Consider the following 24034-nt stretch of genomic DNA (forward strand, 5'->3'; position numbering starts at 1 on the left):
GTAGCAACACTAGGAAACTAATTCATGATTCTCCTGGGGTTTTGTTTAAGTGAAAGTTCTCATTCAGGTAGGTCTGGGGTTTAGCCTGAGTGTTTTCACTACTAACAAGTCTCCACATAGTGCACATGCTGCTGGTCCATTGAGCACACCTTGAGTTGCAAGGGTGTAATGTAAATCTGAGCTATTCTCCTTGACCAAAAAGAGAAAGTCCTCTTCCACAGTGGAAAAAGAAAGTATTTAGGGTGATAGTAAACTTGTGGGGTAGGAGGTACAGGATCAGTATACTGTGCTGGCCAACCTGCTCTCTGGATAAAAATAGAAGCCTTGATTGGTAAAGTTGACTTATTTTCATGGTGAGAATGCTTCCACCAGGGCTGACCTTTTACCATTGGCTTATCCAACTCCTACAGTTTAAGAATCAACTCTGGCCATTGATAAGAGGAAGTAAAGACAAAAACAGACAGGCAGTCAATACAGATAGGTAAATTGAGTCAGATCAGATCAAACAGGCCAATTTGAGTGAGTTCAGGAAGTTGGAGACTGCCCACTGAGGGACTGAAATGCCTTCAGAGACCTTCCTCCACCAGTATCAAGATAACCTGCCCCTGCTCCAAACTTTTGCTAAGGTAACTTGTCCTAGGGATTGTCCCTCCCTATAGGTAGTTATAAAAGTTGTTAATTATGTCCCCTTCCTACCCAGATTACTCTGCCTTGGCCCCTTCCAGCCCATATGCTTCTCACATTTTGACCATCCCACTGAGCATCTTCTGGGCCTAGTCATGTATGCAGGAAAGAGAGAGAGAAAGGGAGGAGAGTGGGGGAACAAAGGAAGCCTCACTTCTTGAGATAAAAGGATACCAGCTATAGCCCCCTTCTCCTTCCAAGGAGAAGTCTATGTTACCCCTTTTAAATAAACCTTGTTTTATATGCTTGCCTCAACATGCTTCCCTAATGTTATACTTCAACATATGAGGAAGCAGGACTCCTCACCAGGAACCAGCAGTTATCAGCAGCTCCAGCACACCACTGCACAGAATGCTGAAGTAGGGGCTTCCTGATTTACCTGGTTTTTCCTATGAGTTCAAAATGCTTTTACCACAAGCCAAGTATGAGATCTTCCATATCTGGTAAGAGAAATAGGAGAGGCTGTGGACAGAGTTAATATCTGGGAGGCTGTCACTGTAATGCTGTATGTGTGAAGGCCCAGGTGAAGGGGGGAGGGAAAGATGCAAGTGGAAGCTTCCATCTCTTCTTTCTTCCTTGTGGATGAATGAAACAAATATAGATCTCACAGGACTTGAAGACAACTGCATAACAGACAGTTAGCTTGGTGTGTGTGGGCAGAGAGAACTGCAGAAGCAATGACATAAAAACTTCCCCATTTATTTTGTTCACTCCACATAAACATGCCTTTATTCCTCTTCAGAGGACTGCTGTGTTCTTCTTCATCAGGCAGAGTTTTGGTGTGTGACCTTTGTCTCTCCTCCCCAAAATAGTTCTCCACTTAAGTGATGTGCATTACATCACTGAACATTGTGTATACATGGGTATACACATTACAAGAAGATAAATACAACCAAAGTATTTTGAATTTTTTTGAAAATGAAAGATAAACATCTGAAACAAGTTTGGGGCAAGTAGCTCTTTTTAAGAATCTATGCTGGTATCAGTCATTTTTTACTGCTGTTTTACTCTTTCCCAAAAGATTGCAGAAGAAAAAGGCACAAGAATTTGGAGAGAATATTGGTGTGTTTATTAGAAAAAAAAGCATCTATGGACTGTGTTGGATTTGATGATGAAATAAAAACTTTCCATGATAAATAAAAGTTAAAAGAATTTACAACTAGAAAGCCTGAACTACAGAACATTCTTAGCAAATTATTACAAGAGGAAATGAAAAACAATGATGAAAATCAGCAGAGCAAGGCATTATATAGTGCACCAATGAAAAATCTAATCAGAGGAGAAACCAAGTCACCTTGAATACCAAAAATAATCAGAAATAACTAAGAAAACAAATCATGTCCCAATAATAACCCTGAATGTTAATGGCCTAAACTCACCAATCAAAAGACATAAACTAACAGATTAAATAAAAAAACAACAATATGCTGACTCCAAGAGACTCATGTCATAGAAAAATACATCCATAGACTAAAGGTGAAGGTTTGGGAAAAATCATACCACTCACAGGGACTGCAGAAGCAAGAAGGGGTTTCCATCCTCATATCAAATAAAGTAGACTTCAAACTGAAGCCAATCCAAAAGGATAAAGAAGGACACTACATACTGCTCAAGGGAATCATACACCAACAAGACTTAACAATTATAAATATATATATGTCCCAGACAATGGAGCAACTATTTCATCAAACAAACTCTTCTCAAGTTCAAGACTCAAAGAGACAAAAACACAATAATTTTGGGTGACTTTAACACACCTCTTTTTTCACTAGATAGACCTTCCAAATAAAAGCTGAACAAAGAAACTATAGAACACAATAATGCAATAAATAACTTAGACTTAATTGACATATATAAAAAATTTCACCCTTCAAAGAGAGAATGCACTTTCTCCTCGGCAGCACATAGATCCTTCTCTAAAATAAACCATATACTATACTATAAAGCAACTCTTCACAAATACTAAAAAGTAGAGATACTACCTGCATTCTATCAGGTCATAATGAAATGACATTAGAAATCAATGATAAAATAAGAAATAAAATCTACTCCAACACCTGAAGACTAAATAATATGCTACTGAATGAACAATGGGTTACAGAAGACATAAAAGAGATTAAAAAATTTTAGAGGTGAATGAGAACACAGATACAACATATCAAATTCTCTGGCACTCTATGAAAGCATTTCTAAGAGGAAAGTTCATTGCATGCTGTTCATTCCTTAAAAGAAGAAAAAGTCAACAATTTAGTGACTTAACAGTATATCTTAAAGCCCTAGAAAAGGAAGAATAAACCATCACCCAAAGCAGCAGAAGACAGGAAATAATTAAATTCAGAGCTGAAACCAACAAAACCAAAATAAAAAAAAAAACTTGAGAAAATTGACAGAGCAAGTTGATTCTTTGAAAAAATAAATAAAATTGAGAGACCCTTAGCCATGCTAACAAAGAGAAGAAGAGAGAAAACTCAAATCACTAAAATATGTGATGAAAAAGGAATTATCACAGCAGACACTACAAAAATACAGAAGATAATTAGAAATTATTTGGAAAACTTGTACTCCAATAAAATAAAAATTATGAAAGGCATCGACAAATTTCTAGAGTCATATAATTTGCCCAAATTGAATCAGGATGATATACATAACTTAAACTGATCAATTTCAAGTAATGAGATAAATGACACCATCAAAATGTACCAACTAAGAAAGCCCAGGACTGGACCAATACACAGCCAAGTTCTATAAAACGTTTAAAGAAGAACTAATACCAATACTCTCCAATTTATTTTGGGAAATAGAAAAAGAGGCAGCACTTCCAAACTCATTCTATGAGGCCAATATCACTCTGATTCCAAAACCAGACAAAGACACTTCAAAGAAAGAAAACTTCAGACCAATATCTCTAATGAACATAGATGCAAAAATTCTCAAAAACTCTGGCAAATAAAATACAAAAACATATCAAAAACATCCTGCACCACGATCAACTGGGATTCATCCCAAGGATGCAACATTGGTTCAGCATACAGAAATCAATAAATGTAATTCATCACATCAATAGACTTAAAGATAAGAACATATGGTCATCTCAATAGACACAGAAAAAGCATTGGACAAAATACAGCACCCTTTTATGTTCAAAACATTAGAAAACTTGGGGATAACAAGAACATATCTCAATATCATAAAGGCTATCTATGCTAAGCCCCAGGCCAACATCATTCTAAATGGAGAAAAATTGAAGGCATTTCCTCTAAAAACTGGAACAACACAGGGATGCCCTCTTTTACCACTTCTATTTAACATAGTTCTTGAAACACTGGCCAGAGCAATTAGGCAGATGAAATAAATTAAAGCTATACACATAGGAAAAAACTACTTGTTGATGATATGATTCTATACCTGGAAGACCTTAAAAGTTCCACCAGAAAACTTCTGGAACTAGTGAATGAATTCAGCAAAGTAGCAGGACATAAAATTATCACCCATAAATCAAAGGTATTTCTGTATATCAGTGACAAATCCTCAGAAAGGGAAATGAAGAAAACTACTCCATTGTTAATAGCCTCAACAAATAAAAATTAAAAAAAAACAACATTGGGAATCAACTTAATGAAAGAGGTGAAAGATCTATATAATGAAAATTGCAGATCCCTAAAAATGATATCAAGGCCTTAGAAGATGAAATGATCCACATTGCTCTTGGACAGACAGAATTAATATTATCAAAATTACCATTCTTCCAAAAGCACTATACAGATTTAATGCAATTCCGATCAAAATCCCAATGTTGTTCCTCATAGATATACAAAAAGCAATCATGAAATTCATGTGGAAAAGTAAGAGACCCAGAATAGCTAAAGCAATCCTTAGCAGGAAGAGTGAAGCAGGTGGCATCACTATACTGGAACTTAAACTATACTACAGAGTAAGAGCATGGTATTGGCACCAAAACAGACTGGTAGACCAATGGTACAGAATAGACACAGACCAACCCACAAAACTACAATTATCATATATTAGCCAAAGGTGCCAAGAACATACATTGGAGAAAAGATAGCCTCTTCAGCAAATGGTGCTGGGAAAGCTGGAAATCCATATGCAACAAAATAGAATTAAACCTATATCTCTCACCATGCACAAAACTTTACTCAAAATGGATCAAGGCTCTAGAAATACAACCAGAGACCCTGTGTATAACAGAAGAAAAAGTAGGCTGTAATCTCCATCATGTGGGGTCAGGCCCCAACTTCCTTAATAAAACTCCTATGGCACAAGATTTAAAATCAAGAATCAATAAATGGGATGGATTCAAACTAAAAAGTTTCTTCTCAGCAAAAGAAACAATTTGTGAGGTGAATCGAGAACCTACACCTTGGGAGCAAATCTTTACCCCTCACACATCAGATAGAGCAGTAATCTCTAGGGTATATAAAGAACTCAAAAAGCTAAACACCAAAACAAAAACAAACAAAACAAAACAAAAAACCCCAAATAACCCAATCAATAAATGGGCCAACGACCTGAACAGACACTTCTCGGAAGATGATGCACAATCAGTCAACAAATACATGAAAACAATGTTCATCATCACTAGTTAAGGAAATGCAACTCAAAACCACTCTAAGATTTCATTTCACTCCAGTCAGAATGGCAGCTATTAAGAATACAAACAACAATAAGTGTTGGCAAGGATGTGGGGAAAAATGTATACTCTTACATGGCTGGTGGGACTGCAAATTGGTACAGCCAATAGAGAAAGCAGTATGGAGATTTCTTGAAAAATTGAGAATGGAACCACCATTTGACCCAGCTGTCCCTCTCCTTGGTCTATACACAAAGGACTTAAAAACAGCAGACTCTAGGGACATAGCCACATCAATGTTTATAGCAGCACAATTCACAATATCTAATCTGTGGAACCAACCTAGATACCCTTCAATAGATGAATGTATAAAAAATGTGGCATATATACACAATAAAATATTACTCCACAATAAAAGAGAGTAAAATCATGGAATTTACAGGTAAATGGATGAAGTTAGAGAAGATAATGCTAAGTAAAGTTAACCATTCCCAAAAACAAAAATACCAAACGTTTCTTTGATATAAGGAGGCTGATTCATAGTGGGATAGGGAGCAGGAGCATGGGAGGAATAGACAAAGTCTAGATGGGGCAGAGGGGTTGGAGGGGAAGGGAGGGGGCGTGGGGTTATTAATGATGGTCGAATGTGATGATCATTATTATCAAAAGTACAGGTATGAAGAGACAATTTAGTATGAATATGATATGTATACAACCAGAGATATGAAGAATTGTGCTCTATGTGTGTAATAAGAATTGTAATGCGTTCTGCTGTCATATATAAATAAAAAAAAAAATTTAAAAAGACAAGCAGAGACTCTTATCAGTTGCTTTTTCTGAACTGTGGTGAATAAGCATGACATGATGTCTTGGAGATCCAAATATTATGGTTTCAAATGTGCAGAGTTTGGAAGGTTAAGTACAAAAGTTAAAAACTCCATCTATGGGTTTGTATTTATAACAACAGCCACTGCAAGATCCACAAGTTGGAGAAGGTGAAAGACTTCTAAGTCACAGGAGGAAAGCAGAGTGACATGAAGCAGAAACTTGACACCAGGATGGAGAAGAAGACAAGCAGCTAAGGAGAGGGGGCTGGGTAGGAGCTGATGTTACCTGCTGTGGGTAAGAGCAGTGTCAGGTCTAAGGCCCTGTGGTCAGGCCCAGTTCTAACACTGTACAGCTATCTGGCAAAATTTCAGCAGCAGACAAAATTGAATACCTCCAGTCAGGGGCATAGAAGAAGTTTTTGAAAAGTACTAGAAGAGAGATTATGATTGCATTCTCCTGATACCTGGAATCCATGGAACAGGTAATGATTTGGGTAGATGAAGTTATATTCTTTTCAACCTGGATATCAAGTGGTACTTTCCAAAAAAAAATTAGAGGATCCCCAGGAATTTTCTGCCTGAAGAGGACACAAGACATAAAGATTCCAAGAAGAATAGTGCAAAGGACTACCTCTATTTTTATGTTCTCATTTATTAGAAGAAATAGGGATGTTCCTAGTGGTGCAAAAGTATCTAAATGGTTTAAATATCAAATCATCATTGATCTTGAGGACCAAGCATAGAACTTGTCACACTCTGAAAGAGCAACAGGTAAGTTTTAGCCCCACATGGAGGGTTTTTTCAGTGTGTGGAATGGATCAGCCCTGAGAGAGACTCTGTAGCTGACTAATCAAGTCTAGGCTTCTCAAGTCTGATGAAGGGTGCTTAAGTGAGAGAAAGAAGCAGTAGGAGAAGTCACATTCACATGTAAAAATTGGAGGAATGCAGTCCAAATTGGCCTTAGAAGAGGAGGGTCAAGGACATGACTTGGATAAGATCTGGCCATTGATCTTCTCACAGAGATGACAGTCAGCTGCCATGTTAAAATTCCAGGCAAGTGACAGTTTATTCTAATGTAAAGTATTAAAAGGGAAATCTGGCCTATGAGTTTCTTTAACCCTTGTATTAGCCACTCTGGTCCTAGGAGAACAAATATCATTAATCCTTTGGTTTTGGATTGATAAGAATGTCAATCTTAAGGATTGATCAGAATGTCTGTGAGACAGAGACTGTTGGACCCATTTTTTTTCCCAACTCATGCACTTGGGATGCCCCTCCTGGAGTGTGTGTCACTTTTCCTGCCACCTTTACATGTTAAGGGGACTACTTATTACATGTTTCCTATATAAGCTCCCTTAATTGGACTTGAAATTACTAGATTTGATATACTAACTGCAGATCCTTCTCAGGATTGAGCAGTTCTGCGGACTGAAAATATCCTTCTTCTTGGTTCAAACTTCATTTATTTCTTTTTCAGAGAAAGACCTGTTTGAACCATGGCCCCTGAGATTAATGATGGCCTGATGTGTGAACCATTTAGATGCCTCTGCACCAGTTGTACTTAGTACCATGTCTTCGTCCAACTTCTGTTGCTAATAATGCAATAACAAAGACTGTCTTTGCTATGAAAAAGGGGGGTTTATTTTGGGTCACATTTCTGATCAGAGGTAAAATGTTCTTATCTGGTTAGGAACTACTTGCTGGCAGAATCCAAGTACAATGCAAAATATCACAGAAATAGCCCCAATATATATGATCCATTGATTTTTGGCCAACTTGCAATTATAATTCAGGGGAGAAAGAATGGTCTTTTCCTCACATGCAAATACAAAATATATATAATTATAAAATCTAATAATAATATTTCTCATATTTGATAATAAAAATACATTGAGAAAACAAAAAAATCTGATAGTTGAAATTTGGTAAAAATGTAAAAGAAGGAACCTGAAACCCCAATTCCTGCCTCACTTAGGAGCACTTACACTCCTTTTCCCCTGGGGTGTTATCCTGCTCTGTTGTTTGCTTCCTTTGAATAAATATTGCTTTCCTAAATCATTTTTATTGTTTGCTTTTGATGCATCCTGAAATTTCTTTCTGTGGTGTAAGTCAAAACCTGCCTGAGCTGAGTTGAGGTCCCCTTCTCCCTGTGCAGGATATCCTTAGGGCTTCTCCTGTGACAGTTGCATGATTTCTGAAAGTATGTGAGTGGGTGATGCAAAGCAGTTTGAACAAGCGATTGCAAAGAAGGAATGTTTGGAGTGTAATAAATATACTCATTATCTTGATGGTGGTGAGGGTTTTATGGAGAATGCAATGTTGAAATTTGTGAAATATAAATTAGACATTTAAGTGTTTATCATGTCAATTATACTTACTAAAATTTTACGAACAGGTTTTAAAAATTAGAGAAGAAAATGAATTAAATACTTTCAGTTACAAGCTTTGTGGTTCTGTGGATTTATTTTCTGCCCAATCTACCTGGCTGTCTTCTCTAAGTGCTTGAAATGTGTGTCGACTAAAATGAATGTGGTCTAAGGGGGAACATGGTCTAGCTTGGTACATTTTGAGTGAGAGCTGTATTATGAATGGCTTGTTTAACAGGATGTGAACTGTGAGTCCAAAGTAAGAGCCAGGAGCAGACACTGTGCAGCACAGTTCAGAAAAAATAAGTCAGACCACTGTTCATAGTGTAAGCAGTAGTGTTCATGGGATTGAAAAGTGGCAAAACATTTTGGAGACCAACTTGGGAGAAGCTTCAAAATGTACCCAACTTTTATCTCCACAACACCATTTTAAAGAAAGGGTATGAGAAAATAGATAGGATATTCATTATGGTCTAGCACCTAATACAAATCATTGTAATCATCTAAGCTTTCAATAAGTAATTTATAGATGATGAAAAATAAGGAGGAACAGAGAGGAAAATGGGAGGAGCCAAGAGGAAAACTAGGAGGTCCACTGCTGTCTTTTGTCCTTCCTGCTGCCTGCGCCAGAGACCTCAAACATGTGCCAACAATTTGTTAAAACAATGTGTTGCTATGAAGTCCTAGGTGTGCAGAGATATGACTCACTCAAGGTGATCCAAAAGACATATCAGAAACTGGCACTAAAATGGCATCCAGATAAAATTCTGAAAATAAAGAGGACCCAGAGAGCAAATTCCAAACAAATGGCTGAGGCACAAGAGGAAATTTTCAGATTCTATAAATGAGACATGTATGCCAAATGTGGCAAAGAAGGACGGGTGGAAATCATTTCCTAGTCCTAAATCCAGATGATGACTTCAGGCAACATTTTGGTGGAAGGGACCCATTTTTGTTATATTTGTTTGAAGGCCATTTGAGAATTTTGAGAACAAAAAGCTGCCTTGGAAAGCAGAGGCCATGTTGTGGCTGGTTTATTTTTCTCTGCTTTTAGGGGATTAACGCATTTGGACATGGATTTTTATGGATATGATACAGCTTGGCTCTCTAGGTCAGGGGGGCCTCATTCATTTGCTTCCATGTCACATAGAGGCATGGGATGAGAAACTTCAAATTCATATAAATTCCTGCAAAACTAATAAATGACATAGAAATCACCACAAAGAAATTTGTCAAAAATGGTGAAGAAAAAGTAGAAGTTAGAGAAGACGGCCACAGTCCCTAATGAGCAATGAGAAGGAGTAGCTGCTATGCTAGGATAACAGGTAGTTCATATGCACTAACAGAATGTGGAACTATCACCAGCACCATTTGAGGATTAACAGGAATACTTTTGGGAAGATGTTGTTACAGGACACTGGCTTGCTGAAAAGCTGAGGCAGTCTCAGAGTCCCCTCTTCAAACCCCAACTCTTACAATTGTGCCAGAAAGATTTCAGACATGTCTCTCAGAGTAACAGGTGTGAGTTCATTAGAAGGAACAGAAAAAAGGAAAAGAAGACACTCTGTCTTGTGGAAGGGTGTCCTCTCAGGAAAGAAGATGACACGCTTCTCCTGCCCTACAGTTGTATTGGGGGTATCCCAGGAAGTTTATAGAAAGTCCCAGCCAGCTCCATCTCTTGAGTTTTCACTGAAAACAGGATGACATCAGATTTTAAAAGTCTCCACCATTACAATTCTAGGTCACTTGGTCCAGAAGTCATGATTAGGGGGAATGATTCTTATCTCCCTGACTTCTGCAAACTGGTCTTTATAAGGATCACAAACGTTCCCCTTCAGGGAACCTTTATTGGCATTTCTGGCCTGTATTTCTCCTACAGATAACAGATAGTATTCTGAGGAATGTGACATATTCTGACAACTTAGGCCAGGCAGAACTGGAGGCAAATAGCTTTTGAAAAAATAAAGCACTTGGAAGTTGTTACTGTGGACACACATATTAGAATTATTCCTTTAACCTCATGTTCCCACTGCTCACATCTCTCTGTTCCCTATTTCAAACAAACCTTAGTTTTAGTGTAATTATACTTAAAGTATTTATTAGCATCTCATCTGAGCCCCTGCTGCTCCAGGAATCCCTGAGAAGCTCCTGAGAATGCCCACATTAATGTGCAGAGCATGAGAAGTGTAGTGTGTAGGTGTGGTCAGAGCCACTCAGAAGACCCACAAATGCTCCAAATGGCCAAAGCCTTAGTTATAGTTAAAGCAACATCCCAGGGTTTCATAAATTGACTTTCAGACCACTTGATTCATAATTGAATCAAGCCTTTATCGAAGCACACAAGTGGCGACTGACCAGAACATAAAGTTGTTCCCCTGATCAGCCCCGAACAATTGTAAGGGTGCCCCTTTTAAGCCTGAAAACCACAAAAAGGATGTTTGGGGGTTTAACCAATGCAAGCAAGCCAAGTTACAGAAGCTGGAGATTGCAATCAGGCAGTAACAAACTACCTCAGACTGTATGATTCCTTACATGAAATGCTCTCAGTAGGCAAATACCTAGAGAAAAATATGGATTAGTGGTTTCCAGAGCTTGGGGAAGAGGGAGCAGTTACTGGAGAATAATTATAAATGAGTATCCCATTTGTTTTTGAAGTGATGTAAATGTTCTTGACTAAGATAGTGGTGACAATTGTACAGCTCTGTGAATACTCGAAATTGAATGATTTCAAGGGGTGAGTATTGTTAAACCATAGTTTTGAGATGGAGAGATCTCTGAAATACAAGCTGTGCATGTTGTTAGCCTGGTCCATGGGCAAATTCCCTAAGTCACTAGCAGCATTATCATGTAGCAGTTGGAAAAATGTCCACTGGATCTAAAGATATTTTGTTGTAAAAATCCAGGGAGCAGGAGGTGCAGATTACTTTCATTAAATCTACAATATATAGAGAGAAGAGGGATATGACTGGGATAGGAAGAGAGTCAGTAGAGACGTTTCTGTAGCCTCTTGGTTGGTTGAGTCAATAAACAGAATAAAATTTTGTCTCAATGGCTGATCTTAAAAATATGGGAAAGAAATATGCTGCAGTTATTTTTTTTCTTTCTTGGTTTAGCTTGAAACTATCAGTTAAACTCATATCTTTTCTTTCCTTCATCCTACTTATAACTGAATTTAGAATGTCTCAGATTCCTTCTCTTATCAATATATGGTAAGCATATCCAGCTTTTTACAAGCATTATTTATCTGTTTACTTTCACGTGTATTCATTTATTTATTTTTGTATACAGAGAGTAAAGCCAGGGACACCTAACCACTGAACCACATCCCCAAATATTTTTATTTTTTGATTGGCACAGGGTCTTGCTAATTTGCTGAGGATGGGTTTGAACTCTAGATCCTCCTGCCTCTGCCTCCCTAACTGCTGGGATTACAGGCATGTGCCAAGGAATAATAGTGTTATTAAAAAATGGCATTGTACCTTCAGTGAAAATTTATGGAAGCCCTCATTCTCGGGGTCATTTAAATGGAGGGGTAGCACCTAAGAAAGTGTGCCTGATAAATGTTTTGCCTCACCCTAATTCAGGCACTCAGGAGAGAAAACTAATTTTCATTAATTTGAAAAAAGACAGGTATCTGCTGATGGACAAACTTCTATAAAATGTTCCCTGCTTCAGAGGAAGAGACATTTGGTCTGCTCTCTTCTTGGGACAACATGTCAACATGAAGTACTTCCAATTGCTTGAAGTTGGTACAAAGAGGGATGGGGAAGTGTGTGGAACTTGGATGACATGAACTACTAAACCAATGTGCTCCAGGTGGTCCCTGCCTCAGATACTGCTGATGGACACACTGGAGGACCTGAGCCATTTTGATTCAGTCTCTGTTTCTGTCACATTGCCAATGAGGAGTAGGTCTGCTTATAAACCAGTTCCACAGCCTAAGCACCAGAAGTTGGAAAGGGATCAGCTGCTTCGATTTTGGACACTGTGTTTTCTAAGAGGGTGCTGCACTGGTAATAATGAGTGGTAGAGAAACTGGAAAACAAAGTTTTTATTTTTTTTTTCTGGTGTGGGAGATTAAGGCCAGAGTCTTGTGTATATGAGGCAAGCACACTACCACTAAATTATATACACAAATTATATACACTAAATTATAATTATATACACAAAAATGTTGGAAACAACATTTTTAAAAATTTATTTTTATATAATTATGAGTACATAGTAAGTATGCAAAAAATTGTTTAATTGTAGCAATTTCATGCATACATATAAAGTACTCTAACTGAATCCACCCTACTTGTAACACTCTCTTCTCCCCCCTTGTACTTTCCTCACCCCTTATCTTTCCTATTAGTCCATCTTCTACTTACATGTCATTTTATAGCATTCTCTATACTCCACATATGAAAGAAAACATCATATACTTGCTTTTCTGAAACTTGTTTTGCTTAAACATGATGTTTTCCAGTTTTATATGTTTTCATACAAATCACATTTCCTTCCTTTTTATGGATAAATTAAACTCTACTGTACACATATACTAACCACTTTTTTGATGAATTTATCTGCTAATGGGCACCTAGGCAGATTTCATAATTTGGCTCTTGTGAACTATGTTGGGACAAACTTGGGTATGCAGCTGTCTCTTCTACTATGCTGACATTGATTCCTTCACGTGAACACAGAGAAGAGTGGTATAACTGAATCATGTGGTAGGTAGCATTACCTTTAGTTCCTGAGGAAACTCCTTACCATTTCCCATAGTGATGGGGCTAATTGACATTCCCACCAACAGCATATAAGGGAAAGGGACACATTCCATTTAGCTCAATCTCTCCTTTTTGTCAGGCAGGAGGCTCAGAATACAGACCTGTAGGACTTTCCTCCCCTAAAACCTCAGCCTGTCATTCTGTCTTTTCTTTCTGTCAGTAGGGAAGCCCAGATTTGTAGGCTCTGTGTCCTTCCCCAGTCCCCACTGTGTTTTTCCCAGGGGACTTTGCAGCCTGCTTTTGGCTGTCAGTTTAGAGTGCTTTCACTTTCAGAATCCTCTAGAAAACTTGCTGTGTGCAACTCCACCCCAGTGTCTCCCTTGGTGTTCCAGTGCAAACCAGTGGGTGACAGAGGCCAGGCTAGGGGAGAAAGAGCAAGGGAATTCATGACCTGAGTCAGGTCCCATGGATTTCTTCCCTGGGGCACTGAATGCTAATTGGAAGGTAGGAATTCCCAGATCTAATCAGGCCTGGTAAAAGGTCTCTGGGAGTGCAGAGGCCCCACAGTGGACCTGAGAGAGGCACAGCTGTAGATCCTGGTCCTGTGATTCAGAAGTCAAGGCTAGCAGCACTGAGACCTGAGGGAGAGACTCTGTGGAAGGTGGCAGGTGAGGACTTCTCTGTGCAGGGGCTGAAATGGACCATGGCAGGTAAGTTTAGAAACTCCAGGCCACCACTGGGAGAAGGGATGCCAAAGACTGAGATGAGAAAAGACAATCTAAAAAGTCAGTGTCATTGCTGTGTTTAGAAACAGCTTCTTGGGAGATCATGGGGGTCAATGGTGCAGCAGGACCTTACTTAGGGCAAGTCCCAGAGAAGTGAAGCAGGGTTCCAAGAAGACAAAGGTGCTGTACAACCTCCTGGCTTCTCTGCTTGCCTCTTGCCTGCCCCTGGTTGGCTCTGGACCTCTCCATGTTGGGTGTTCATGCTCCAACACCACTCCCACCTACTCGCCCTATTTTCTCACCTCTCCCCTCTCCTCAGGGAGTCACAGAATAACTCTGCCTTACTTACTGTGCTTTTAAAATCTCCAGTATCCAGTTCACAACCAGTGCACCCTTTATTTATCTGAGGTTTCCCCCTGATTGATGGAGCTCTTGCTGTTTCCTGAGCATACTTGCATGTGCTTAAAATCAGGATTCCAGGTACCTTTCCTGCCAATCTTGTGGGTCCAACAATAAATGAGAAAAGGAATTACAATTTGCAGTGATGAGTCGGGGTGGGGAGGAGGGAGCTGTAGACTAGGACATCTGGTGCCTCTTGGTGCTGAGCCTAGGAGAGAGCAATGAGTGATTTGAGCCTAGTGACAGAGATTTGAAGGGGAATCTCTTAATTTGTATATCACTATTTTCCAAGGCTCAGAGGTAACTGGGTGGATCATGGTGGGTAGAGGTGGAGGCTGTGATAGAGGAGAACTGCAGCAAACTACCGGGCCAGGCAGGTGGGATGCCATCTACAAAACACGTTTTGAGCTTCTCCCAAGCACCACTGGAGCTTTAAGGGAGAGCTCAAAGGATCAAGATACCACTTCTTGTTCTTATCAGAACATGGGATGCCCATGTTCTGATATTTCCCAGCCCACTTGCTTTGCATTTTAGTGAGCAAATGCTGATTGTACTTGGGATCTCATGGTCATAGAGGTCAGAGGCTTTTCAGGGGAGACATGTGGTTTGTACTAGGCACAGGATCACAGGGGCTAGAGAAGTGGAGTGGGTAGAATGATTTGGGAGGGTACTGAAGGCAGGCTTGGGCAGGGATTTGGGGGGATCTTTGAGAAATGGGAAGCTGTCAAGGAGGTTTCCCAGGATCTAAGGCCCTCCTCGGGTGAGGGAGGGTCTCACTGCATAGAGCTGCCCCATGGTGTTTAAACCCACTGTCTCTGGCTTCAAGTAGCACCTTCTTGCTCTTTCTTTGACTACTCACTCTTCTTTCTTCAACCTGTCAACTTCTGTTCTCCTCTGCATGCCTTTCTGCTCTTCCTTTACTTGACAGTTTGATGTTATACAGACACCAGCCCCTTCCTCACATGTCTAATCTACTCCCATGGCTTTCATTGGTACTCAGAAATTTTCTGATTCATAAGAAAAATGAAAGCCAAGCAGAGACCACACACAGTGTCCTCAGCCCCATTTCATTGTGTTTCTCTGTCTTCTTTGCCCCCAGACCCTGCATCATGGATTCTCTTTCAAAAGCAAATGGCGCCTTTGCCATCCAGGTTTTGAAGATGCTGTGTCAAGACAGACCTTCACAAAATGTGTTTTTTTCTCCCCTGAGCATCTCCTCTTCCTTGGCCATGGTCCTCCTGGGGGCAAAGGGGAACACCAAAGACCAGATGGCTCAGGTAAGCTCACCTGTCATTCAGGAGGAGAGACGGTCTGCAAGGTTGTCTTTTATCCCCTCCTTGAGTTTTCCAGAACTGTTGAGGAAGGAGGGGTGACCCTGGACCATTTTAGGGAGAGGGTACAGAACGAAGGGAAGGAGGGAGCTGAGGTGTTTCCTCAAGTGAAATGTTGTGGTGGTTGCTTGCAGGGGTTGCTGTGTAATCTCTTTTTCATTTATAACTTTTCTTGTGAGTATTGATAAATTTTTCTTACAATTGCTGATGTCAGTCTATGTTGGGTAGATATGTGTGCTTTCTTTGAAAAAATCAATTCTTGGACTCATGAGCATTTTGTGTTTTTCCCTAAATTCCTCAGGATTTTTTTCTTCCTTTTCTAACATTTTGTGTTGGGAGTTTTGTTATATCATTATTTCCTTTAGAACATTAAAATAATTAATGCTGCTTAACTATTTTTTTATGAAATTACTTGGTTTGATAATAGAACATTCATATTATTTTCTAAATTATAAGTCATATATTTAAATATTATATTAAATATGAGAATCATTCTTTAGAAGAGGATAAACATTTTTAGTCTTTATTAAGAATCATCAAGGTCAGTGTGGAAACTCTCTTCAACTGCTGCTGCTGGCATGAAGGACTTACGGATGTCTCCCCAATAATAGCCACTCCAGAGTCCCCTTCTTCTGCTGCAGTCTTGCCAGGGAGAGGTCCTTCCAGTGACACCAAGATAAAAATGGACATAGTTCTAAAGGCTGTGGGGTACCCCTATAATGAAAACAAATCTGGGTTGTAGAGAGAACCTGAATCATGCAAGGACTCATTGACTTCATCAAGAAGTTCCTTAAACTTGTGGCCTTAGAACAGTTGTTCACTTATGAGAATCAGTCCTTTGCTCCTCCCCCAGATGAGGGATGTTTGGGCAGTGATGGTAAACTGGTCCTACAGTACTGCAAATCTCAGGCCTGGGCATGAGCCACAGAGGAAAAACAACTTGCTACTCAAAATCATATTTCACACAAGAAACAGCTCCAAAAACTTCTAATGCTTGTTGTGACAAGAGACTTAACTGATATGTTCTATGTGTCTACTGTGACCATGCTTATTCATAAGAAAACAACTGTGGAGTGAATAGACTAACAAAAATATGATTGTGTTAATACACAAATATTCTCAAAAGATTGCCATTACATTATGCCTGTTGCTCCTGCCTGTTACTACTGTTGTTTCAGATTTGCCTCTAAGGTTGAAAAGACTGAAACTACACAAACCTGTATTACCACTTTTGAAAATGATTCAAATTGGTTTCTTGTAGAATTGTCATTCTGCTAATTTCTTTCATGGTCAAAATTAATTTACTAAAAGGTTTTTCTTTCTGGTTTTAAATTGTTCAGGAAACTTCAGTTTGTGTGGGATATAAGATGTTTATATATTTTTTCTTTCAAATTAACTTATCAAACCAAGTCACATTGACCCCTTTGCTGAATACCTTATATATTCCGTTAGCATTCCAGTTACAAAATAAAAGGTTTGGTAATTTGGTTGTACATCTTTGCCAGGTGACAGGACTTTTCTTGTTAATTTCTGGCTAATATCTAGGCAAAAAAGAAGGTATATTGACCAACTGGAAGACTGAGAAAAATACATGTAGCTTAAATTTAATTATGTTGGGAAACGGAAGTCATTTTGCAAATTCTAGGAATATGAGTTTTATAGATTTTTTTGAGTACTGTCATTTAAGATTGCATGCCAAAGTTGTGCTGCTTTGTCACTTATTTATACTATGTCAAAAGCTAGTGCTGAGTAAATATGAAGAAAACAATAGTCAACATGTTAGTTATTTGTTACATAGGAAAGTTATTTCTTTAGAAATTGTTCTTAATAACTAGTTAGTAGGATAATTTCCATGTTGTTGGTATTTTATTTGTAGTGTTATTGATTTTTAGTTTCCTACATTGACGTCATTAAATATAAATTTACGTATTTCACAGTCAAATGAAACTCCCTTGTTGAATATGACACCTTTATTGAAATATAAAGTATCATATAGTAATCATATATTATCTCTCTCTAGGATACTGTTTAAGAACTGATTTATTCTTATTATTCATATTGCTCATTTTATACTTTTATTTCCTTTTAAATGTTATCATGATGATTGCATTCCTGTCCAAATTTTTCTTGGACTTTTAGTTTTTTGAACTGCATCTTTGTAAATAAATAAAGGCAAGTAATATTACTGTTTTGAACTGCATTATTTTGTACATAAATAGAGGAAAGTTTTTCTCTATTCCTGACAAATTTATGGTTTCCATGGGATATACGACTTAAGAATAGTCCCTTTTCTGAATCTCTCTTGCCCCTTTTGTTTTGTAATATTGCTCATCTATAAACTATGCAGAGAGCTCTGTGCAGGTGCAAAACCCGTATCTTACTCAGCAGTTTCCTGGCCCCTCTCTCCACCTATCCCACCAGTGTCACTTCTCAATTAGAATCAACTTCCTCTCAAAGGATAAATTCATGCAGTATTTGAGAAGAATATTGCTTGAAAATTCTTGTGGAGATCAAGATCAAAACTGAGAGGGTTTTCATGCTTTCCTTCACAGGCAATGTCTTTAAACACAGAGGAAGACATCCATAAGGGCTTCCAGATGCTTCTCACCCAAGTGAACAAGCCTGGGTCTAAGTACTTGCTTACAACAGTCAACAGGCTCTTTGGAGAGAAGACCTATGATTTCCTCTCAGTAAGCTGATTCAACAGAACAATAAAAGTGGAATTTAAAATACCTGGAAATATACAACCCAGAAGAGAGACCCTAGAAACCAGGCAGTATGGCATTTTGGGGAGGCTGTGACAAGAGGATGGAGAGTAAGGGGCCATCTTGGGCAACCTAGTGACACCCTTGTCTCAAAAACAAAATGGAAAACTGCCTTGGGACATAGCTCAGTGGTACAGAATTTGCCTAGCATGCTCAAGGCCCTGAGCTCAATTCCCAGTACTGCCAAACCAAGCAAAAATAAATAAATAAGAAAACAAACAAATAAATAAATAAATAGGTAAATAAAAGGACAATATTCCAGAGAACTTGAGAAACTCACAGTAAACTGTTTTTTATAAAGACCCCAATTCTACAAACATAACTTGTATTATTTCAATTTTGGCAATATCTAAAATTTCATTTATTTTCTCTCGAGCTCAGGAAATATCTCCTAACAAACTGAAATATTTCACCATCAAGTAGCTTAAGATTTGATCATGTTTTTAATTTGAAGAACAACCTAAAAATAGCCTTCAGAATACCTTGAAGCTCACTGTCATTTTATTGAGCAACCTGGCCATTTGAACTATTTCTCTCCAAAGACATTTAAGGCATCCTGTCTTCAGTTCTACCATGCGGAGCTGGAGCTGCTGTCCTTTGCTGAAGCTACAGAGAAGTCCAGGGAGCATATAAATACTTGGGTCTCAAAAGAGACGGAAGGTCAGAATTATAAGTTATTTCCCTCTCCTCCCACCCCACCTCTGTTCTCTTCACTTCTCTCTTCTACCTCTTCTCCTCATTGCTAATGTCACTGGTGTTGCAGAACCATCAGAGCAAGTTTGTCTGGCTGAGCCTCTTGGTGCCTGTGAACCTAGTGGCTCACAGAAGATCTGATCAGTGCTCAGGTTTTCAAAACCAGAGAATCAATGCTGTCTGTTTTCCCAGGGCCAGAGTGGCTGATGCAAGTGTCAATAGAAACTTGTAGGTCAGATTTCCCATGTAATACTTTACATGTCAATGGCCTGTATTGTTCACACAGCAGATGACTGTCATCTATGGGAACAGATCAATGGCCAGATCTTCCCAAGTCATGCCCTTGGCCCTCCTCTTCCTGGGGTCAGTTTGGACTTCACTTCTCCAACTTTTACATGTTAAGATGACTTCTCCTACTTCTTCTTTCCTATCTCTCACGTAAGTCTCCTTCATCAGACTTGAGAAGCCTAGACTTGATTAGTCAACCTCTCTCAGGGCTGATCCATTCCACAGATTGAAAACACCCTGCTTGTGAGGTGAAAATGTACTCATTTCTGTTTTAGAGAGTGACAACTTCTAACTTTGGTCCTCTAGATCAATAATGGTTTGATATTTGAACCATCAGTCACTTACACATCTCTAGGAATGTCCCTATTTCTGCTCACAAATGAGACAGTAAAAAATAGAGGTAGTTCTTTCCACTACTTCTTCTTGGAGTCTTCTCTTCTTGTGCCCTCTAGAGGCAGCAAATTATCAGGGATGCTCTTAGTTCCTTGGAAACATACCACTTGATGTACAGGTAAAGAAGGACATACCTTCACCTATCCAAATTATTACCTGTTCCAGGGATTCCAGGTGTCAGGAGGGTGCAATCATATTATCTCTTATATAGCTTCCAGAAACTCCTCCTATGTCCCTGCTCTGGAGCTATTACAATTCTGTGTGCCTCAGGAATGTGGCCAGGTATCTATCTGTACAGTGTTAGAACTGGGCCTGACCACAGGGTCTTAGACCTGAAGCTGCTCTTACCACAGTAAGTAATGTCAGCTCCTACCCAGCCCCTCTCTCCTTTGCTGCTTGTCTTCTTCTCCAACCTGGTGTCAAGTTTCTGCTTTGTCCCAACCTGCTTTCCTCCAGTGACATAGAAGTCTTTCACCATCTTCAATTTGGTGGCTCTTCCAGTGTCTATCATCAATAATACCATTCACAGCTGGGATTTTTGACTTTGATACATATCATCCAAACTCAGCACATTTGAAACCATAATGTTTGGATCTCCAAGACATCATTGTGATGTTTATTCACCATGAGTTCAGAAAAAGCAACTGACAGAATTTGTGCTTTTCTTGAAAGGTAAAATTCCAGAGTTGCTACCAATGGGCTCGATTGATGAGCAGACCAGGCTGGTTCTTGTCAATGCCATCTACTTCCAAGGAATATGGGACGAGACATTTGACAAAGCACGCACAAAAGAAATGCCTTTCAAAATAAACCAGGTAGGGAGAGACTTTCAAAAATTATGCTAGTCTGAGGAAGAAATTGAATAGAAAATTTAACGTTGTAATAATAATTTATTAATAATAATAAATTAATAATAATTTAATAATAATAATTTCAAACTTATCATCTCTTTTAATGAATTTTAATCTCAGTGGAAAAATGACTTGAATAAATAATACTTGCTATCTATTATGGTTTACAGACTATTAGCACTTTAAATGCCTCTGATGAAGTCTCATAATGTATTGGTTTAACCTTATTCTGGACACAAATATCTCCTTATAGACACAAGTTGCTTGGATAAAAAGCAAAAAGAGGTGACATACGTATGTATGTAATATATATATATATATATATATATATATATATATATATATATATATATCAGACATGAGACAGAGCACAAAGAGGGAATGTGAAAACACATATATTTAATCATGATTTTTGTTTTGTTTTTACATTTTTGTGCAATGAGAGATCAACCTCATAACCTTTTCCATGTTAAGCAAGTGGTGCACCATGAAGCTACACCCCAGATTTTTAATCTATTATTCTTCAAATTAAAATAATGTCACATTTAGGTACTGGAGTTGTGCCTCTCTGGTACAGCACTTGCCTAGCATGTGCAAGCCTCTGGCTTCAATCCTAAGGACCACATATAAATAAACAAATAAAATAACTAGTTATTGTGTCCAAGCACAACTAAAAAATATCTTAAAAAATAATCTCACAGTTGAATTGTTGTGAATCATACCTTATCATTATTGATTCAACATCTGCTGCTTTGTATTATTAAAAATGACTGCAAAGGCCCTAGTCAACTTTAAATAAAACTGATATTACTATAGTTTGCTAAATTCTATAAACCCTTAAGATGCAATGTAATGCAATAAGGAAGCTTATATGCATTAAATTCCTCCCCTTATTTATAAGGCATATTTCAGACAATTATTCATTAATTTCTAGCAGTACTGGACCCCAGCAGAGTTGAGAGGTTTCTTGCCCTTTTTATACCATTTTAAATGCTGTGTTCATGTGGTCATTCCTCTCAGGGGGAGAAATGGCCAGTGCAGATGATGTGGCAGCAAGCCAATTTTAACTTCATCTACATCAGTGAGGCCCAGACAAAGGTGTTGGAGCTGCCCTATGCTGGCAAGACGCTGAGCATGATCATCCTGCTCCCAGATGAGGACGTGGACCTCAGTGTGGTGAGTTGGGAGGGGCTGCACTCCTTTTAAACTCACAATTTCTGTGGGAAGAAGTGGGCACACCCTGTGCCTTTCTTTCACAGTATCTCCAACCCAAGAGCCCGAATGGCCCAGCCCTGTCCTCCTTGATTCCTTGTGATATGATCCCTATTGCAAGAGAGTCAACCATTCTCTCAATGGTGGCAGTGCCCTGTGATGACCTAAAGGGTCACTGGGAGCAGAGCAGCTCCCATGGGCTTTCCCTCTGCCCAGGTCCCTACCTGTGATGATGAATTTCCACAAACTGTGCCTCATTCCAGCTTAGGCACTTGTCCCTCTCCTGGAGAGGCTCACACTGAGAGCCCTTCCTTTGCCCAGTCTCTTTGGCTTGCCAGCAATGGTTTACCATGTGAAAAACCAAGCCTCATTCAAAGCAACAAATACCACTAGAAAAGCACCACTGACTAGGCATAGATGCTTTTCACAAATAAACATTGTTTGCTAGTAAATGAATAAAGAGGGACAGCCACAGTCTTCCTGCAGGGAAATCATATATGGGATAGCACGTGGGGTGGTGGACAAGTCAGATCTCTCACAAGCTTCTGGGCAGCTGAAGTCACTGCTGGTCCTGTGTGGATAGTTAACAAGGAATGTTCATGGAAATGTCTGTGTGTCCCTTGATACCCACAATAGTCTGAATATGAACCTGTGATTCTGGTCTTTCAGGTGGAAAATAACCTTACTTTTGAGAAATTCATAGCCTGGACAAAGGCAGCCTCTTTGCAGAATACTGAAGTGGAAGTTTTCCTTCCAAGATTTAAACTGCAGGAGGATTATGAAATGAAGTCTGTGCTTCAGCGTTTGGGAATGGTCGATGCCTTTCAACCGGGCCAGGCTGAATTGTCTGCCATGTCAACTGAGACAGACCTGTGTCTGTCCAAGGTTGTGCACAAGAGTGTTATGGAGGTGAATGAAGAAGGCACTGAGGCTGTGGCAGCCACAGCCGTAAACATAGTGCTATTCGGCTCATCATGTAAACCAACCTTCCGTGCTGACCACCCCTTCCTTTTCTTCATCAGGCATAATGAAACCAACACTGTTCTGTTCTGTGGCAGGTTCTCATCTCCCTAAGGGTTGCACTTCCTCTCCATGGAGAATTTCCCTCTTTCCATGTTCCCAAAATTTCACTACAGTTCATAAGGATGGGCCTTTAGTTGAACACCAAGTAGAAAAATGAGGGCAGGGTCCTAAGCCTTCTGAACAACTTGCCAGTGTGATCTCATCGTGCACCATACTCAGCTGTCCCCATACTGCCCACTCATTTGTACCATAGAACTAGGGTTATGGCCAGTAGGCTGTCCTGATTTCTTGTTGTATTATGCGTGGAGTACAGATTGCATAGGATAGCTTGCAAACTTTCCCCAGATGGCCCCAAACACATTTCTAGCTCATTTTAAATGCAATTCTTCTACTTATACTGTGCTTTCCTGTTACTTCAAATTTGTCACACACCTTTCTTAGTCTGAACGCCACAATAGTAATAAATGCTGGAATATACTGTTAGTATTATCCAAGTTTATAGAGAAACAAGTTTTAGTCTGAAGGTGTTTCTCAGTGGTAGAGCACTTGCCTAGCATGTGTGAGGCACTGCGTTAGATTTTTATCACCACATATAAATTAAAATAAATAAAATAAAGATATTATGTCTATAACTAAAAAAAAAAACAAAAAACTTTAACAAACATTCTGTCTATCTTTGACATTCACCATTGCAATGCATATCATTACAATATATACTAGGAACACAAGGGGACAGAGTCATGGTTCTTTGACACCTGCTCTTTAATATGTGTTCCCAATTTATACAGTGTTTATGTCAACCAGATTGGACAGTTGAATAGCTTTGATCTACCACATACTCCTCTTGCAACTAGGAAACCTTGCCTGGTGGTATTGTATTTCTTTACCTACAACCCAAACACTTACATGCCATTAGTCCTTAAAGTTCCATTAATGTCATCTTCTTCAAGACATTTTCCCATTCTCCATAATCAGATGTACATCTTTGAACTTTCACAATAACTGCCCATGATAGATGCACTGCTTATTTCTTAATCATTTTTGTTCTTAGTCTTTGGACTAGGCCTTAAAGTCTCCAAGATTTGTGATTATATTCTACATGCTATAGTGTGGTAATAAATAATTTGACCCTATATGACCTCTGTAGTAATTTTTTAGTTGTTGAACATTACCAACT

The 24034-nt window shown here is 39.0% G+C and overlaps 1 protein-coding gene and 1 pseudogene across 1 annotated transcript; both read left to right on the forward strand.

The window, feature by feature from the left end:
• Positions 1–13837: 13837 nt before the first annotated feature.
• LOC113177760 (serpin B9-like) lies at positions 13838–22959 on the forward strand. The gene is made up of 7 exons (XM_026382285.2): positions 13838–13887; positions 15401–15578; positions 18185–18322; positions 18940–19057; positions 20444–20586; positions 21643–21798; positions 22504–22959. Exons 1-7 carry the CDS (start codon positions 13874–13876, stop codon positions 22906–22908), a joined length of 1152 nt encoding a protein of 383 aa, XP_026238070.1. The 5' UTR covers positions 13838–13873; the 3' UTR covers positions 22909–22959.
• LOC113177758 (ubiquitin-like protein ATG12 pseudogene) lies at positions 15840–16553 on the forward strand (annotated as a pseudogene).
• Positions 22960–24034: the final 1075 nt, after the last annotated feature.

Source organism: Urocitellus parryii, chromosome 8 (genome assembly GCF_045843805.1).
Source record: "Urocitellus parryii isolate mUroPar1 chromosome 8, mUroPar1.hap1, whole genome shotgun sequence".
Lineage (NCBI taxonomy): Eukaryota > Metazoa > Chordata > Mammalia > Rodentia > Sciuridae > Urocitellus > Urocitellus parryii.

Coding starts and splice junctions, on each gene's coding strand:
- LOC113177760 (XM_026382285.2), top strand. Junction 18,323..18,939: donor AGACCTATGATTTCCTCTCA/GTAAGCTGATTC, acceptor TTCTCTCCAAAG/ACATTTAAGGCATCCTGTCT. Junction 20,587..21,642: donor TGCCTTTCAAAATAAACCAG/GTAGGGAGAGAC, acceptor CATTCCTCTCAG/GGGGAGAAATGGCCAGTGCA.